Raw genomic sequence first — 19,962 nt, 5'->3', positions numbered from 1 at the left:
ATTTTCCAGGCAAGAATACTAGAGTGGGTTGCCATTTCCTTCTTCAGGAGATCTTCCCGACCCAGAGACTGAACCTGGGTCTCTCGCATTGTAGGCAGACGCTTTACTGTCTGAGCCACCAGGGAAGTCCCAAATATGCATAAGAGGACTTGAATACATCTGTTTATGAGTTAATGCATTTTAATATAACACACAATTGACATTTAAACATACATATCGCTAAAAGTTTATATATTTTAGTTTACCAAAAAAATTTTTTGAGGAATTCTCTCATCAGAGAAATGAAAGTATAGCCTTACATTTGGCTGGATTCAGAATTCAAGTTTTAGAAGCACTTTTATACTAGAAATATTAACAGAAGGCACAGTGACAGAATTAAAATATATGAAGTTAATTTGATTACCTCATCAGAGGCCCCCCTGAATATCTCAGCCTACGGGTCATGCAGTCAGGCTCTACTGCATTACTTTATTTTGTACGTGTCAATTCTCACAATGTGAAATAAATTACTTATATATTTATTGATACTTGGCTATCTTGACTGGAGTGAGAGTCACTCACTCATGGAGTGAGTCCCTGCGAGAGGGCAGGGACTGGGGCTGGTCCTGTGAACTCCGGGCAGGAAGGAAGGTTGTCAGAGTCGGGAAAGGGAAGGAGGAGGTGAAGGCAGAAGCAGCTGGAGTAGAAGCTTATTGAATCTACTTAGGTCAGCAATCTGTGGGCTCTTCTTCTTGCAATGAGCGTATGTACAAACCAAAGATCATCCATATATTTCCGTATTAGTCAAGAAACACAAAACGGAAAAAAAAAAAAACATGAAACTAGAAGGACTAGAAGGAATTCAGTTTATTCATATAATTCTTCAAGTTCCAAGACAATAATATTTACAGACAAGCAGTTTTTTATTAATAATGCTTGCTCAAACTTTAATTTGTTCTATTTTTATTTTTAGAGCCAAAACACAAACTTGAGAGGAAGAAATGCTTCATTTTTTCATGTTCTGTTTCAAAGTGCAGGTTTTAAAATGTAACTCAATGTTTATAAGGTTTTTTTCATTACACTTTTTGCAAGAAATTAAAACTCACGAAATAAAAATATCACAAAGCCAATATTCAACAAAATCTGCGAGTTGTTTAAAGAAAGTATCTTTAATCAGAATACTGAATTTTTGATTAACCTAATAGAAAAAATTTTAATAATAAATCTGCAACATCTTTCCCTAACCAAACATTAAACAAATGGGAAAAGCAAAGTCATTCTTTGAAAAACAGCTGATATTACTGCTTTAATACCTTTTCAGGAGTTCTGATTTTTACAGAATTTTTCCAAATATATCAATTATCTGGGCAAAACATTTATGTTATTTTTGTACTACTTTAGTTCTAGAGTATTTTTCTAATTCCTGTTTCAGTTGCAGTTCTTTGCTTGACTTTCCCCTTTTAAAATCTATTTGTTAAAGAAGAACCCTGAAATACTCTGAATTCCATCTTATTTGGTTAATGTGACTAATGAGACTTACCCTGGAAGATCTTAGTGTTTTTCTAAATTGAAAAATTAGCTACTCTACAATAAATGTGGCTGAATCACACTCTCTTTGGATACCTATACTAGATAACATAAAAAGTTAGCCAACATAAAAAAGTTGCCAAAAAAAAAAAAAAAAGTTGAAAAAACACTTTAGCTTTGCTAGTTATTTAGATTTAGCCAATGCAAATCTCTTTACCACATTTTAGGGCCCACTAGACTTGGGAAGGGGCTTACCTGGTGGCTCAGATAGTAAAGAATCTGCCTACAACGTAGGAGACCTGGGTTTGATCCCTGGGTGGGGAAGAGCCCCTGGAGAATTGAATGGCTACCCACTGCAAGTATTCTTGCCTGGTGAATTCCACAGACAGTAGCCTGGTGGGCTACTGTCCATGGGGTAGCAAAGAGTTGGACGCAATTGGGCGACTAATGCTTTGACCTTCAGACTTGGGAAAGTCTATCCAGTTGTGAGGGATCTTTCTGACTTGGATCTTACAGAGACAGGGAATGGTTGTTGGTGGGCAGAGCACTTGCTGAACACACTAAGCCCTGTTGTTTAACGACAATTATTACTCAAATACTTTTGTGGAATGTTGAAAAGGAAAAAAAAATCTATGATCACACCATTAAAAAACTTGTGTTGCCTTATTTAACTACTGAAATATAACTCAACCAATGGCACAAGCTAAAGACATTATCCCCATTATTTGCTATAAAATCACTAGAAGAGCCGTTTCAATTATAAAATACAAATAAAAAAGAATCTGGTAGAAAGGGCTCTTCTGGAAGAAGGTGTTAATGTGCTTTAAATTTCAATATCATGATCTAAAACTGCTTCAAACATAAAGATTTTTAAAGTCTCTACTCAAGGACAAACACTGAAAATATGCAAACCTCCTTCTCTGTTAAAATATATTATGCCAGTTAAAATTAGAAAATATTGAAATTAAAGGTATTTCTCATATTAGATAAATTATATGAAGTTTCAAAAATTATAAAATTATTGGTCTAATGACTGATCTAAGTAAAAAAAAAAAAATGCTTAAGTCATATGGCACAACACTACCATAAATTTGTATCAAAAAATATCAGAGACAAAAATCTTGTTTTCAAGAATTACTACTATTACTTACCCTTAATCATATTAAATGTTACATTTACTCTCCTTATTCCATTAGCATAATCCCAAAGAGATTCTTTATATAATTATAACAGCTCTAATAGCAACATCTCAAAAAATAAATTTCACAATATAGTTATTGGTTCTGAAGGCTAGATGAGTACTGAAAATAGCCTAGTATGCAGTTCACAAAATTAAATGGAAATTCTTTTGGCATTTAGATGTCAGAGGTTGATTTCTTATTGCATTATATGATATACTATTGCATTTAAATATTTTATCAAGTTTGTAATGTTTATAATTTCTTACTAATTGACATATTTTTAAATGTTAAAAATAAAAAATACATAAGTAAAAAAATACTTGGATAAACTTGTTAAACCCCCTTTATTTTAGTAGACAGAAGACAATTCTCAATGTCCTGGCTCAAAGGGTTCTTGATGGCATGGACCTGGAAGAAAAAAAAGCATGAGGATTTGAGATGAGTTAATGATGCAGACAGACGGCATGTTTAATAGGAAAGCGGAAAGAATCCAGTTAAGTTATAGCCAAAGAAATCAGAGTTCGGACTGCACATCTGCCCTTCACTAGCCGTGGGATCCTGACAAAACTACAATATTTAATCCTCTCCAAAGAGTAGCTTCCTCATCTGTAAAAGGGCAATAACATCCCTGTATCTCTCTCATGTATCTTGTGAGAATTAAGTGGAATAAAGGATGTAACTTGTCTTGCACAAGGGCTCTTTCAGCTCTCCCTTTAGTTCCACTATGGTGCTACATACAAGCAGCAAGAGCAACAGCAAGGAAGTGGGCCACAGGGCTTCTCACATCTTAAGAAGGATACGGTTTGTTTTAGTGTGATGTGATCTCTATGGATTATTTTCACTCACAAAAACTAAAAGATGTGCTTACTGTCTTCTAATTGTTTTAGAGTTACTCTTTGATACGATAATAAGTGCTTCCCTGGTGGCACAGAGGTAAAGAATCTGCCTGCCAATGAAGGAAAAGCAAGAGACGCAGGTTCGATCTCTGGGTCAGGAAGATCCCTTGGAGGAGAGCATGATAACCCACTCCAGTATTCTCGCCTGGGAAATCCCATCGACAGAGGAGCCTGGTGGGCTACAGTCCATGGGGTCATAGAGAGTTGGACACGACTGAGTGCACACAGAGGCACATATTTATAAGTAAGCAATTGTTTCTTTTCCTTTTATTTTCACAATAATATAAGTGACAGAGAAGGCAATGGCACCCCACTCCAGTGTTCTTGCCTGGAGAATCCCAGGGGCGAGGGAGCCTGGTGGGCTGCCGTCTATGGGGTTGCACAGAGTCGGACATGACTGAAGCGACTTAGCAGCAATGTAAGTGAAGTGAAAGTCGCTCAGTCGTGTCTGACTCTGCGACCCCATGGACTATCCATGGAATTCTCTAGGCTAGAATACTGGAGTGGGTAGCCTTTCCCTTCTCCAGGAGATCTTCCCAACCCAGAGATCAAACCCAGGTTTCCTGCATTGCAGGCAGATTCTTTACCAGCTGAGCTACTAGGGAAGCCCAAGAGTACTGGAGTGGGTAGCCTATCCCTTCTCCAGCGGATCTTCCTGATCCAGGAATCAAACTGGGGTCTCCTGCATTCCAGGAGGATTCTTTACCAACTGAGCTATAATATAACCCAAGGAAACATGTAACCAAATATAATAATAATATAACCAAATATAACCAAAAGGAAATCAACCCTGAACATTCATCGGAAGGACTGTTGCTGATGCTCCAATACTTTGGCCACCCAATGGGAAGAGCCAACTCATTGGAAAAGACCCCAGTGCTGGGAAAGATTGAGGGCAGGAAAAGAAGGGGATGACAGAGGATGAGATGCTTAGACAGTATCACCAATGCAACGGACATGCATTTGAGCAAACTCCAGAGATAGTGGAGGATAGAGGAATCTGGAAGGCTACAGTCCATGGGGTCACAAAGAGTTGGACACAACTTTAGCAAATGAACAAGTCAAAGTGATAACAATTAAAAATTTTGAGAAGTAAAGCTGGATTTGATTCCAGAGATAGCTTTTTTAGCATCACAATAATTATTAAGAACACAAGAAAGTTCAAACTACGAAAACCTTTATGCAGCAACTACATTAAAGATTTCCTCTTCTGACATTTCAAATGTCTTTTTTAATTCATAGGTTTGCCATGTCTACTACACTGTGTTTATCATTAAAGCAGCAACAGCAATGTATCAAACTGAGCAAAAAGGAAAAAGCATAGTCATATACCCTCCCCGCCCACTTCTTTCCCTCCTCCTTTATAGTTTTTTTTCAGGCTATGATTTAGGTGAAAACTTTCCAATCCTGTTTAAACTTACTTGGTGGAGTGGGATGGGAACGAAAGGATACAGAGATAATCACACCACCACATAACACTTTTTTTGTGTGAGAAATGCACACAAAAGGACTATGGAAATACAAGAGGAATGGTCACAGGAGAGAACAGTAAGCAGTTCACTGTGGTTTGAATATAGAGGTGGAAGTGATGGGAAATGAGGCTGTGTATGCAGGGCTGTGAAGGGCCCTGCATTCCAACCTAACCTATTTGAGTTTTGTCCTATAGGTTAACGGGCACTGGCGGCAACTCCAATATACAGGTGCTGCTGTGATGAGGTTTCCTAATTAGAAACAGAACTACCCTAACTTTCCCTATTCAGACAAATGAGTGATAATCCATTCAATAAAATTTTCTCCTTTAGTTTGTAAAAGATCCCAGGATTGAGAAAGAACTTTTTAAAAAAACACAATTCAGCAATTTATTTATTTAAATTTTTAGCCACACACCATGGCATGTGGGACCTTAGTTTCCTGACCAGGGATCAAAGCCACGTCCCCTGCATTGGAAGGCAGAGTCTTAACCGTTAGACCACCAGAGAAGTCTCTCAACATGTTTACTGAACTCTCTATTTTAACAAATACAAACCCTTGATAGTGTTAATATATTTTCTTCCTTCTTTTATATTGCAGTTAATACCAAGTAGAGGCAAAAAGTCAAATCAAAGCTTCAAAACTAGTTTTTGTCTTAATTTGCAAGTGGTATTTTTCACCTTCTATATCTGAAGACACACACAACTTACAAAACTATGATTTTCCTTGAGAAACAACTTTTCACTTTAAAAGAAAATCTTTTATTTCCCTGTTTAAGACATTAAGAGATGATTACATACAGTACCTTGTACCTCTGATGGTAGAATGCTGCTGCTGCTAAGTCACTTCAGTCGTGTCCGACTCTGTGTGCCAATAGATAATTGTAGTTTTTGCAGAACTATTAATAATTGTTTTCAAAGTTTGCTTTAACTATGGTAAATATGCCTTTCATTTTAATTAAAACTATATTCTACAAGCAGAACTGTTTCAGAAAAAAAATTTCAAGTTCCAGTGGCAATCTACCAAGTTGCTCTACCAATACACTTCAATTAACTTCCATTCACGTAGGCCACGATATTATATTAGAATACCATATATCTGATTGAAGTTCCCTTTTCTACCTTCTTTTTACTCTATTTTTTCCTCCATTTATCAAAAAATGTATGTTCACAATAGGAAACCTAGGAAATAAAGAACACTCTCCACAAACCCGAAATTTTATCACTCAGTGAGACAAGTTAAACTATTAGTGTATTTCATTTCAGTATTTCTAACCGTTTATTTACATAAGTAAATTTATATGATACAGTTTTGAAAACTGTCACCAGAAACTTTTACAAACCCTTCAATGGTTGCTTCATATTTCATTAACTATAATTTACTTAACTATTATTCCTTGAAGCTGGGTTTTATTGAAGAACAGCTTAGTGATATTACTTATTTTTTCCTCTCAGTCTTTGATAACTAGGTTTCCACTGACAACATAATTCAGCTGCCTGATATTTAAACAATTCTACAAGCCTTCACAGAAAAATGTTATCTCACCACTTGCTGTAAATTCCACTTACAAAAATGTACAAAGATAAAAGTGAAAACTCTAGAAAGCAAGCATTAAGGCTTGTGAAACTCACCGTAAGTCCAAGGAGCTTCTAGAAGCGCATCTAAATCAGGAGAGCAAGGGTACGGAGTAGATGGTTGATGCGGAGTATACTGTGAAAAAACTGGCTGCTGAAAATTGTAGACAGGCATTTGAGGTGGGAAATAGTCATTCACTGGCGCAAAGTCATTTGCTTGTGGCTCCCCAGCAAAGTATCCAAAATATTGAGAGCACAAAAGATGAGAAGGGGTATTCTGAAAATGACTTGTAACTGCAGTCAACATCCCAGGAGGAGGTGGCTGTACTTCATAGAATGTTACTCCCTGGTATGTCTGGGGAGTGGAACTGCCATCGCTGCTGCTGTAACGATAAACACACCAAGAATAGTAAGGATGTGAAGTTTCAAATGAGCACCCAGAGAGAGTCACACTTTGGGGTATATGTAGACTGTGGAATTTCATTCAAGTATGTGGCAGCATTCTGAGCTAAGACTTTTGAATTCTGTTGTTCAGACAAAGAGTATTCTACTGTTTGATTCACATTAAGGGTGATGTTCTCAGGCTTCTACGGGTATAGTACTGAAATTCAATGTGTCCTTCATGTATTTTTCTTTTGACTCAGTTTTTGCAGGTCGTGCTTTATTTATTTGCACAACAGGAATTTTGTTCTGGATATGCATGGGTTTTGGAGAACTGGTGCATGTATAATTAATGGATGAATTTAATATTTCAATATCCTGAGGTTCAAAGTCAGTCATTTCTAAAGTGGCATGGCTATCACTCACAAAACAAAACCAGGTTCTGATGCATTCAGAGAAGCATCAGTTCCTGGTTTTATGTCTGAGGGACAGGATTTCTCTGCAGTATCTGGGGGATTTTTAAGAAATTTCTGTGGAGGCATCTCCTGGTCTTTTGAAAATGTGTCATCTATACTTTTTTGGTCAAAAACTGCCAAAGCAGAGCAAGTTTTCTTCTCACTTTTTGTTTGAGCAGCACTAAGATTTCTATTTCTTTTCTTTGTGCTACTTAAGTTCCCTTGTTGTCTGTTGAAATCTTCTGAAGTAGCAAATGAAATATTAGTTAAATCTTTTTCATCTTCTGAATCTTTCAGGTTCATTAAAGGTACTGATTTTTGAGTTTCAACTTGTTTTGGAGAGATGTGGCTTCTTTTCAGACTGCCAGATGAATCCGGTCCTACTTCATTTTCACTTTCAGAATGAGACCTCAGAGTCCTGTTACGTGTCCTGCTGCTGCTGCTGCTGCTCAGTCGCTTCAGTCGTGTCCGACTCTGTGCGACCCCGTGGACTGCAGCCTACCAGGCTTCTCCGTCCATGGGATTCTCCAGGCAAGAACACTGGAGTGGGTTGTTACGTGTCATACATACATACAAACAACTGTAAACATACAGTCACAAAATTTCAATATAAAGACACAGTTGAAAATTTTACTTGGGAGAAGAATTCTTAAGATTTCACATTTTTCTCTTTGTATTGGCACTATACAAGAAACACTTCCCCAGTTTTACTCCCTTGATTTGAATTTAGCTACTTTTCATGTTGAAGGTGATACATTCCACATTTCAAATATTTTTCCAATACATCTGAAAATATAGAGTGCTGTCAATATTGTAATAAATTATTTTATGCTTCAGACATTTCCTGATTTTAATTTTTTTGCAGTAGTTTCTAATTCATATACCTCCAGCCTAGTGATACACAGAGCTGGTGAAACCACCAGCTGTGACTCCCTGCTCAAAGATTATCTTCTGTTTTCACAAATGACTGAGGTATTTTGTCTGTTTAAGGTCAAGAATAGGAGAAGCAGACTTCCAAAATTTCTTGCCAACTGAACATCCTTGGCATTCCTATCTAAATGAGACAGTCTCAATGAAGTCTGAAGGAAGCATTCATTATGGAATGTCCAGAACAAAAGAGTCCAATAGGTCCCCAAGGTAATTATACTTTTTGGTGTCTCAACCAATTCTTTGAATTACAAGTGGAAAAGAACAAGTTGAAAGATAAAGGTGACCATTCTTCCACAGTCAAGACAAATTCATCTTTGGCCTGGAATTTGTATATCCCACTCATGAAACTAAAAGCCCTTATTTTACTTAGTTTTTTATTTTACTTAGTTCAGCCTCCTTAGCCTCCTTAAAAGGCACTTGAATGACAACCTGCATTGTCATCAATATAATATTTGACAGTTTCCACAAAGTGCAATTTTGATTTTATCACATTTCCAATGATGTTTCAGTGACGTCTCAACCTTACAGATTGACAGTTGCCTGTATGATCTGTCCTTTTAGTGCAGTGAAAGTCACTCAGTCGTGTCCGACTCTTTGTGACACCATGGATTATACAGTCCATGGAATTCTCCAGGCCAGAATACTGGAGTGGGTAGCCTTTCCCTTCTCCAGGGGATCTTCCCAACCCAAGGATCGAACCCAGGTCTCCCTCATTGCAGGTGGATTCTTTACCAGCTGAGCCACAAGAGCAGTAAAGGGGATGCTGTGGCTGCACGGGCTGGGACGTGAACCCAGGCCTTCCGCGTGGCAGGCAAGATTTCTACCACTGAACCACCCATGCATCTAAGGCACACTCTTAGAGAATGTTCTTCTAGGACAATGACACCCTATATTGACTTTATATTAGAATTCATTCCCCTGCCAAGGGAGGCAGAGTTTGATTTTTTGAATAGCAAGTACCTACTTATACTTAGTAACAAAACTGAGATGGTTACAGAACTGGTTTCTGTTATCCTTCTGATAGCCTATTCATTTTTTAAAAATTAATTATTTGGCTGTACCAGGTCTTAGTTGTGGCATGCGGGATCTAGTTCCCTGACCAGGAATCAAACCCAGGCCCCCTGGATTAGGAGCACAGGGTCTTTAGCCACTGGATCACCAGGGAAGGGCCTCTGAGAGCCTATTCATCTTAATGTCACTCCATGATTATTCACAGAGTCATCTGTGCCAGGTAGAAGATTCTAGAAATGGAGTAAATAAAAGATTGTATTTAGAGAGGCAAAACCAAACGAGACAGATGACATGCTTATCTTTTTTCGTTCCTATTATTCATTTTCCTTCATAGGATGGAAAAAAATGGGAAAAATGCAGCTTGTCATAAATTGAAAATCTTACAGAGTTGAATGAAACAAGAAATGGTCAACAAGTCCAGTGGTGCTACTTCATGTCAAAATTAGAAAAATATAAATAATGCAGTTTGTTTTTACTAAAAATAACGAATTAAAAAAGTATTTAAAGATCTAGCATTGTGAAGTCATGTTCTTTCTGTACTGTGGTGTTAATACAATCCTTTCATGGAACAGTAGTATAATATGTGTATGTTTGACTTAAGTTCTCAGTAATATAACTTGGCAATTTGTATCTTTTAAACCAGTCTTGAAATTTGACAGGTCTGTGAAATTCACAAGTTTAAAAAACTCAATTTGATCACTTGTCCCATTCTGATGTTCTTTTTACTAAGCCAGTCATGAAGCCCCATAATTCATTAAATAATGTCTGTCAAATATGACTTTTACTTTCTTACTCTGTAAAGCATCACTCTTTTCTAAGCTCTAGCTGCCTTATCACTCTTAACTGAACTTAGACACTCCTTACCCTTTAAATCACTGTAAAAACACCTTTTATGGGACACCCCTTTTGATGCATAATGAAACTCAAACGAAGAGACTGAAACAACCTCCCCCCTCCTTAGCACACTCTTGTCCCTGAAGTTACATGTAAACCCCAAAGAGGTAGTAAGTAAATGTTCAAGTATTGCTCCATAATACATGCTCAATTTTATTCAATTTTTCATCAAACAGGGCTGATGGCAACTCCTACCTTGCATGCTTGAATGTTGACTTTTCTCTTTTGATTTCTGTGACATGTTTCATGCTAACCTATGTTTAAAAAATACAAAAACCTACATTGTTGATGGTTTAAAGTACAATATATTAATTATTTTATTTATCAGACATCTGCAATTGCTTGTTCTGTCATCCTCTAAAAGGCACCATCTGAAACTATCTTCATTAATGATCCTCTCCTTTAAAAATCAGTGACTCTGTTGAACGTCTCATATTTGAAAAATGTTTGGAAAAATTTTGTAAAAAAGCAATTAGCAACGTTCTCTTTACCCACGTCTTACAACAAGTAGGAAGCCTACTCTGTGTTTATCTCCTTCTCAGTAAGCCAGTCACCCAGCCCCACGGTATGTAACGTCAGTCAAGTGTGGATTTTTCTTATTCTGTAAAACAGTACTTTTTTCCTAAGACCCGGTGACTTACTACTTATAACTATATTTAGAACCTCTCCCCTTTAAATCATTGAAAAAACATGAAAAAAGCACTTTGTGAAGAATAAAAACAGTTAATGTTTGTACAGTCATTACAACATTGCCAACTATTTAATAAATGCTGTATAAATTTTGTTAAACAAAATGTACTTATGTATGACAACTTCTAACTCCTTCATAATTAAATATTTTAAAATATTGCTACTGTTTCTCTGTGTGGGTGATAATGGTCAAGAACATAGACTTCACTGTCAATTTTTAATATTTATAACATTAAGTATAGCCTTGTTGTACAGAAGCTATTCAGTAAATACTTAGTCACTCACTCAATACAGCTCACTCATAATATAGACTTTCTCTTAAGCAATTATTAAAATTCACAACCTTCCAAGAAGCGTTTTCTAATAAAAAATTAATTTGTAAGTTTAAAGGTAGACATTTGTTAAGGCATCTCTCATATACACAGTCATTCATATCATTTTACAGATAATATGAATGGTTTAATCTAAAAGGTTAATTAGTAAATTCATTTTGCAAGGCAACATTTAAAGTATTCTCAATATTTACAATTCTGTAAACTACATACTTGTTTGCTTCAACAAGTTCGCTCTCTTAGACTTACAAAACTCACTTTAAAACATTCATTACCTTTTGTTTTTTACAACTGGGAACAGCAGTATGTTTCTCTTGTTCCTGAGAGTCTCCACATTTGTCTACAGTGATAGGTCGTTTTTTAGAGGAATTTGAAACATTTTTAATTGTGTACTCTGAAACTAAAGGCACCTTCCCACAGGTACTGGATTTTTTGATACTCTTCCTACATTTTATATGACTATTCGCATTTTTCTTTCTCTTTGGTTGGGAAGTCTTTCTGTTGTGCAGCATTTGGCAAAGGATAAAAGAAATGGTTAACTGAGCATTTTTAACACATATTATCTTCATATGTTCAATCGTTTTCATGACTTTCGTAATATGGACCATTTTCCCTAAATCCTTCCGAGGGGTGGCTGTTATACTTCCAAGCAGTGTGGAAAACTGACTGTAGTTGTATTCTAATTCTGTCACAGTGCTTCCATAATTTATGGATGCTATACATGGCACAAAGTTGATGTATGTGGAAATGGAATACTCCGACTTCATAAGAAGGTTTTTTATTTCTGAAAGTTCTTCAAGTTCTCTTGACAGCAAACGAACAGCATAGGAGCAGTTAACAGCTTCATTATATTTGTAGATAATATCCAGATCTTTCTTAAGCTCAGAAATAGAAGTCTCTATCACCTTCCAAAGACAATCTGTTGGATTACCTTTTAGAAATGAGAAAGAAGTCATTTTTTCTTGGCAGTGAACCAGTTCAGGAAGAAGTGACAAATCAAACCAAAGCATACTTCGAAACCTCTGCTTGTCTAGTTTCTTTGCCACTGAGTTTTTAAGAAAGTGAATTGTTTCTGAGAGCATGACGATTTCAATATAGGTTTCAGTGGCCTCAGGTTTTAAAATTACTGCCTTATGGCTGTAGTTTTTCATCATGTACAAACTATTTTCTTCGGTGATAAAAATATCATCTGTGTTTTCTTCTTGCAGCAACTGAAAATATTTTTTTAAAATTTCTAAGTCATCAGTACATCTCAAAGTGAGTTCCTGTAATTTTTTCACATCTGCAAATTCAGCTTGATCCAGTATTTCACTAACACAACAGATATCTGGATGTGAAAGCAAAGTACCATTAAGCCTAGAGTTTTCCATGCTAACTGTTGCTTTGTTTACTACAGCATTGGACTCTCTGGAAGCAATCACTGAATTCTCCTCAAGTCCAATAGTAGAAATTTGTTCACTGCTTAAATCTTTAGACAATGTATCATATATCTTCTGCAACTTAGAAACTGCACATCGATTCATTCTAAGTACCATTTCTTTGTTCCTTTCTGAGTATTTTTTGCAGAAAGACTGTCTCTTTTCTTTCCAAACAAGACTTTTTGAAGCATCAAAAAAGATATGTTCCAGACCATAAAGAGCTATTTTAATATTTACTGCCTCATTGCTCTTGATAAAATTAACTTTTGAGGAGATCATTTCTAAGATAATCCACAGATGGTCTTGTTTTCCTGGACAGGAATCAATTTGGGGATAGTCCCCATACATACTGATCAGGCTTAATGTACTTTTCCTCAAGGTTTCTAGGTCTCCTAAATTATCTCCAAAGTTAACTCCATAGGTAAATGGCACAGAAAGAGAAAAGTCAAAGCAATCTGAACACTGCTTCATTACTGCTTCACATTCATCAATTTGTCGCTTGTATTTTAAGTATGCGTAGTATGAATTGTTTCCCCTTTTGGTTTCTTCAAACAGTTCGATTAATTGATCATGATAGCTCTGCAGCTCAGAGAAGGCATTATATTTTAATCTGCATTGAAAAGCCGGATAGAAACTGGATTGTTGCTGAAATCCACGCGGTCTGCCAAGCAGCTCGCTGTACAGTGTCTCATCATACCAGAGCAAGCTCCGGAATGTTGGTTCACCTCCCAGGAGCCTTTTTTTGTTTTCAATGAATTGAATAGTTTCCATCATCATCTGGAGTTCTACCAAGGAGTCAATAGCACACGGTTTTAATCTGTGTTTGCAGTTACGCCACAGGTTTTCTTCTACCAACAGGTCTCTTGAAATCAAGATTTGTTTAAATGAACATTTTTGTCTTCTTTCAAAAGCTTCAACAAACAAAGGAAGAATATTTTGACAAACTTCACTTTCTTCCTGCAGAATCTGTACAGATGACGTTTCATCTGCCCTCCTCAAAATTTGAGTGAGCTTAACTGTAGGAGCCAAATTATTACTTGGACAATGTTTTTCTTTGAATTCATTCATGTATGACGTAGACTTCTTCTTCAGAGGAGGAGAGACTTTGGAGGGTTCAGACTGGCCACACAGATGAGGCATACGATTCCTCCCTGTAATGCCTGGTTTGGAGTCACAGGCTACTTCTGAAGGTAATGAGGAGTCACACTGAAGGTCATGGCTAACTTTTCCCTCCTTTTTCTTTCTTTTGTTACGCTGATTAGAAGCAATGTTTCTCAAAGAGACTGCCTCAGTAGCCTTTTTAATCTTTACACGAGAATCAATCAAGTTGTTTTTCATCATTTTCTCACTTAAGCAGGAGGAGCCTTCTAATATCTTATTCTTTTGATCTTTGTACTCAGTCTTAACACTTGATCCTTCAGTCACGTTCATGTGAACTGAATCCTTTCTTTTTTCTGCTTGTTTATCTTTCCACATTTTTCCGTCCTGAACGTCTTTCTCTGCAATACCTTCTTGGGAAGAAGAGCCCTTTACGTTATCTTTTACGACCAGAAAACTATCATCGGGAAATACTTTCTTCCTCTCACTGTCTTTACTTTCTTCGGTTTCTGATGTGACAGTCACCTCAGAATTCTCAACATTTGTTTCATCCCCATCGATATGAACGCATTTACTTGAAGAGCAATATTCTGTCTTTTGAAGTTCGTTTCCACCACATCCTTGCAGACAGTGTGGTGCAATGGTAGACACTGCTGGAAAATCTACAGCAGTAATGCTCTGTTTAGCCATGGAAGACTTTGGAGATTCTCCCTCACTGTCTGTTGCTGGAGCGGCTGATAACAATTGAGGAATACTGTTAGACTTTTTGCTTGTTATCAGAGTTTGACTTAATGGATCCATAAGGAAGTTTCCTGTAGTAATTCCTGGTTTGGAGATCTCCTTAGGAGTTGTCCATTTTTCTATGGGAAAATTTACCTCCAGGTTTCCTTTATAACCAGATAAAATAAGGTTATTTGGTTTGTAGATATCAATGTTGAAAAAATGCTTCACCTTTGATTCTAAGACGGAAATAACTGTGTCAGTTTCCACTTTTGGGTGGGCTATACAAGTTGCATCATAATTTTGGTCCACACTAAAACTTATGTTGTTTTCTTCTATGCAACTTAAAGACATCAAATTCCTTTTACTTATTATTTCTTTAGCCTCAGAATTGTTTACTTTTGTTGTATACTGATTATTATCAAGTGCTGAATGGTTCTCAAGTTTTTCATATTTACTAATGTTAGATGAAAACTCTCTATCAGTTTCATTTTCTTTTTTAGTGAGTTTCTCATCTGGGCAGTCTGGGGAAAAGAGACATCCAGTTTTTCTAGAAAAGGGCTGAAGTTCTGATGATTTGGGATTTCTCACACTGCTGTTAGTATAAGCTGACTGACTTGTACTTTGAGACATGGAGCACAGGGCCAACTGTGATTCTGGACACACTTGATCACAATATTCTCTCATGTGAATTGTTGTGTGACTACTGGAGACACCGGACACATTTTCAGAAAGGCACTCTGTGAGTCTCTCTCTATTTGCTCTATAAAAGTTGTACTTTGATACATGAGTTAATGATTTATCAACTTCAAATCCCAAAGCTCTATTCTCTTCAGGTATATTGTATTTTCTTTTTGACAGAAAATGTTTAGTGGAATAATACCCTCTTTCAGACACAGAACTATAACCTTGAAGGTCACAACTTTCCCAGAAACTATTGCATATTACTGCATATGCTCTTGGTAAAGGGCCCCCTCCATTTTCTCCCACTTCAGTTATCAGCTGCAAAGACATGTAAACTCTTCTGTGAGCATCTTTTAAGTGAAGAATGGCTCTGTCAAGTTTTCTGGAAAGACACTGGCTTTTGCACAAAGATGCTTCTCTATTTAGAATATCCAGGACACTCCCAATGTGTTTTTCTGACTGTGAAAAGGTTTTAATTCGTTCTTGGGATAACGAAAAAAAACATTCCAATGAGTCTTGACTTGTTAGCTTCCTCCTCTTCTCACAAATTTTGTGATGTCTTAAATTTTTATCTGGTATGTTCTGGTCCCTGAAAGGTGTACAGGGCTTTCTCTTGCCAATTCTTGATTCTGTCTCCTTCTTACTTCTAGTATCAGCACCACTGGTTTTTGACTCTGTCAGGGAACATCTGTTTTCCTTGTTTACTGTTGTGACATCAGAAGGTTCAGTTAGCAAAGGTCTGTTTTGTTTTTCAGACATGTGATTCACATGCATATTATGACTCAAGTCCAAAGAAAGTGAGGTTTCAGATTTACTTGCTAGTCCAGATTCTTGCCTTATATTACCAAATTCACTTTCAGAGGGATGATATGAATTTTTAGCAGAACACTGAGAATGAATTTCAAATTCTAGAATTTCTTCCTCCTCATTTATTTCTGATTTTGTGGCTTCAGTTACATATTTGCAGAAATCATCTTTCGATGCAAGGGACTCAACAGTAGGACTGAATCCTTTCACAAATGTATTAGTAATCGTAACTTGCAGATCAGGAAGTAAAATTGGTTGGACGAGCTCTGGTTCATAATTTTGTGTAGAGGAAGAAGCACAACTGTGTTCCTCAGAGCAATGCTGGTCCTGATTCTCACCTCTTGTGGTGCTTTTCAAAACTTCCATCTCCCCATTACTGCTTCCCAACAGACCTTCCCAATCGATGCGAGACTTTAGAGCCTCATAGGAGTCCTCGAATTCTTCATAAAGTACATTTCCATGGCTATAAGCATCCTGTGGCATACTCACAGGAAAAGCATCATCACTCTCTTCTGATCCTACTTCAGTCTCATTATCCAATTTGAAGCTTTGAAGAACTGAGTTGGCACTTACTGTTTGATAAAATGAGTTGTGGAATCGATTTTTATCTGTATTTATTTCAGAAGCAGAAACCTCAAGTTTGCTTAACAAACCAAAATCAGAACAAGTTTCTTTAAACTGGCCTCTTTGGTGATCTTCAGGATTTGTGCATACCACAGGAATTGCAGCATCGGCTATCTCAACTGCAGCATGTGAGGCTACATGTACCGAAGAACTTGCAATTTGAAGAAATGCTGTGGAAGTCAAATGCTCTCCAGTCCTTTCAGTATTCTGAATATCTTTTTCTTTTATGGCGGTAATGGGATCTTCATTTTCTAATGATGTAGACTCAGGGCATATATGTTTTTTTCCACTAGCTAACTTAAAAGCAGTAGAAAATTCTTCAGAACTCAGAATTTCAATGCTATTGTCATCTTTATTCACCCTCCTTTCACCTATGTTGGTAAAAAATTTTGTTTTGTGTGTCTGAAAACTCTGCTTCTCATCTCCATATATATTCCCTATGTTGTTTTCTACAGATGAAGCAATGTTCTCCATTTCAGCCTCATTCTGGCTTTCTTTATCATTATCACTTTGTTCTCTGAAATCAGTATTCCGGTGCACATCATTGTTCAACTGTGCAATACAGAACTGAGTATGATGCTGACCTTTATTGTTAAATAGAGGAGTTTCTTTGCAGTCTCTTTGAATGTTTTCTAGGGACACTGGATCATATTCATTTCTCCTTTGAACACAGATATGTTCTCTAGCTATGCTGCAATTTGCATCATGAGCTGTTTTAATATCATGACATGAAGTAACAGCTGGCAGTTGTGTGGTCTGGGGAATGTCTTCTGCTTCCTGGAAAGCATCAGCTGTAATGTTAACACAGTTTTGATCTGGTTTTTCCAATTTCAGCTCCATTAGTTTTTGAGAAATGGCAAAATCTGTATGAGTGTTATCTTTATACTCTAGAGAGTTTTTAGGAGGCTTCTGTGGAAGTCTCTCTACTCTTGGAGTAAGATTGTTTTGTATTTCCAATGCTAGGTGACCTAGCTCATACTTCTCTTCTGTGGTAAATGGCAAAGATTTTGGTTTTTCTAACCCTTGAGTAATTAATATTTGATCACAATTTTCCTGCAAATAATCAAGACTCTCATCCTCTTTGTTGTCTTGGTTCAAAGAAATGTAATTACCTATTCTTTCATTAGTAAAAGAACGATCATTTCCTTTCCACAAACGTTGCTTTCCTTCATGTTTGGCATTGTCTTCCGGCTTGGTGAAGTTCCTTATCGTCCCAGTATTCTGAACGTACTCATGTATGCTTTCTTTACTTTGGAGTGGAAAAAGTGTAGACATTTGGTGACCAGTCTCACATACAGTTTTAAAATTAGAAAACTGTGATTCTGGAGAGATGGGACCACTGTACTTGTCTGTACAAATATTCACTGATTCATAAGAGTCATGTGACTCACTGCTTTCGTCAGTTAAAAATGGGATGGTGTCTCTCTGCTGGGATCTCTGAGCTTTTTCTTCCTCGTGTTTTTGGATTTCAACTTCTGAAACTACATTTGACAAAAACATTGGGAAGGAAAAATCATCCTGGTTCTCACATTGTCCTGCCATGGTAATTGTATTGGGAGCTGTACAATCAGAGGTCTTAGAGCCCAGGTTGTGAGCCTGGGTTTGTGAATCATCCAAAGAAATTCTGAAGCAAGAGGCATCCAAACAATTAGTAACAGTCTGATCACCAGGCACGCCTTCAGATGTGGAGGCAGGATCAGTTGGCATAGATGACAAGTTTATTTCTGAATTAACAAAATCTAAACTCTTCTCAAATGGCAACATCTCACTTAAACCTGTAACAGTATTATGTTTTCCCATGCTTTCTTCTCTCTTCATCAGTCTTGGGTCTTTGATGAGTTTTGAAGTGATTACTGTGCTTGAGTCAGTATTGTTATGAAGGGGAAAAGCAGCAGCAAGACTACTTAAAATAGCTTTAAGATATGTCAGATTTAGGAGGTCACCATTATTAACACTTCCTCCGGTATTACTGGGAATAAATGAATAGCCTGAATCACATGCAAGTAATTGAGAAGTGTCTCTGCATTCTGCTGAATTGTACTCCATATGTCCACTGCATGTTTCAAGTACAGAAATGTTTCCATTTTGCGTATTTCCATAGCAATTAGAAATATCTGAGTTGGAAGGATTTATCTCTGAATTTGACGCATCGCATAAACAGTTTTCCTGAACAAATGGATCTATAGGTTTCCTGAAATGCTCAAAGATGACAGTAGCATCTTTTCCTTTTCCAATTCTTTTGGCCACTGTACAGTTATTCAGAGAGCATGTTCTTTCTGCGGAAATAATAAGAAAGTAAGGAAAAGTAGGAAGAAAAAGTATTCCTACAGGCAACTCTATTAATGCAAGTAAACCATGTCATGAGTGGCACTGACTAAAAAGTCTATCAAATAATCTAATGATGATTAAAGTATGTTCTCAGCAGAAAAAGCAAGAAGAGAAGAGGATGAGTAACTGACCAATAAATGATGTAGCATGAAATTCTGTCTTTTAGGCCCCTTACCAACATGTCTTTGCCATAAAAATTTGAATTCTGACAAACACTAAGAAATAGAAAAATTAAACAGGAATTAAAAACATACTTTTATCAGAGACTAGGTCTTTCTTCTCTTAGTTTCCTACAAGCAGATATTCTATAATAGAGTCTATATAATGATTAGGTAAAATTATCTCCCTGTATCTACTGTTACCTTGCTTCATTTCCCTCTACCACAGGAGAACAAAAACAGAAAGGAAAGGGGAATTAGGTGAAGAAATGGGGGTGGGTGGAAGATCAAAAAGTTTGCACAAAATCCTTCCTAGAAGCCAAAGCAAACCACTACCCCTGCTCCACTATGAAATAAATATTCTGGCAAATAATATATGTAAATAAAAACCTGGAAAATAGAAGCAAATTTTCTTTAAATTTTATAGAGATTATTCCTAAAACTTCATAAAGAATTTCACAGAATAACAAAGGAACTTATAAAAATGCATAATGAGCAAGTAAAATGTTCACAAAGCATTCATAGCTAAGTGAAAGTGAAAGTCACTCAGTCATGTCCCACTCTTTGCAACCCCATGGACTATACAGTCCATGGAATTCTTCAGGCCAGAATACTGGAGTGGGTAGCCGTTCCCTTCTCCAGGGGATATTCCCAACTCATGTATCAAACCCAGGTCTCCCACATTGCAGGCGGATTCTTTATCAGCTGAGCCACAAGGGAAGCCCAAGGATACTGGAGTGGGTATCCTATTTCTTCTCCAGCGGATCTTCCTGACCCAGGAATTGAACCAGGGTCTCCAGCATTG

At 37.0% G+C, this 19,962-nt stretch overlaps 1 protein-coding gene across 10 annotated transcripts in view; it reads right to left on the bottom strand.

Annotated features, from left to right (window-relative positions):
* Positions 1-841: 841 nt before the first annotated feature.
* The window catches only part of TEX15 (testis expressed 15, meiosis and synapsis associated), a 78,131-nt gene continuing 59,010 nt past the window's right edge, over positions 842-19,962 (bottom strand). For 8 of the 10 annotated variants that reach the window (XM_070364171.1, XM_070364167.1, XM_070364163.1 and 5 more), the window contains 4 exons: positions 11,596-18,947; positions 10,494-10,552; positions 6,685-7,010; positions 842-3,095 (listed from right to left, as the gene is read on the bottom strand). In XM_070364171.1, the coding sequence (XP_070220272.1) occupies positions 3,058-3,095; positions 6,685-7,010; positions 10,494-10,552; positions 11,596-18,947 (7,775 nt within the window). In that variant the 3' untranslated portion in view covers positions 842-3,057. Of the gene's footprint in view, positions 3,096-6,684; positions 7,011-10,493; positions 10,553-11,595; positions 18,948-19,962 lie in introns of those variants that run through there. The other 2 variants (XM_070364164.1, XM_070364169.1) reach the window with 2 other exon arrangements.

The sequence above is a fragment of the Bos mutus genome, chromosome 27 (assembly GCF_027580195.1).
Source record: "Bos mutus isolate GX-2022 chromosome 27, NWIPB_WYAK_1.1, whole genome shotgun sequence".
NCBI classification, from domain to species: Eukaryota; Metazoa; Chordata; class Mammalia; order Artiodactyla; family Bovidae; genus Bos; species Bos mutus.
This window is presented reverse-complemented; position numbering and strand designations above follow the sequence as displayed.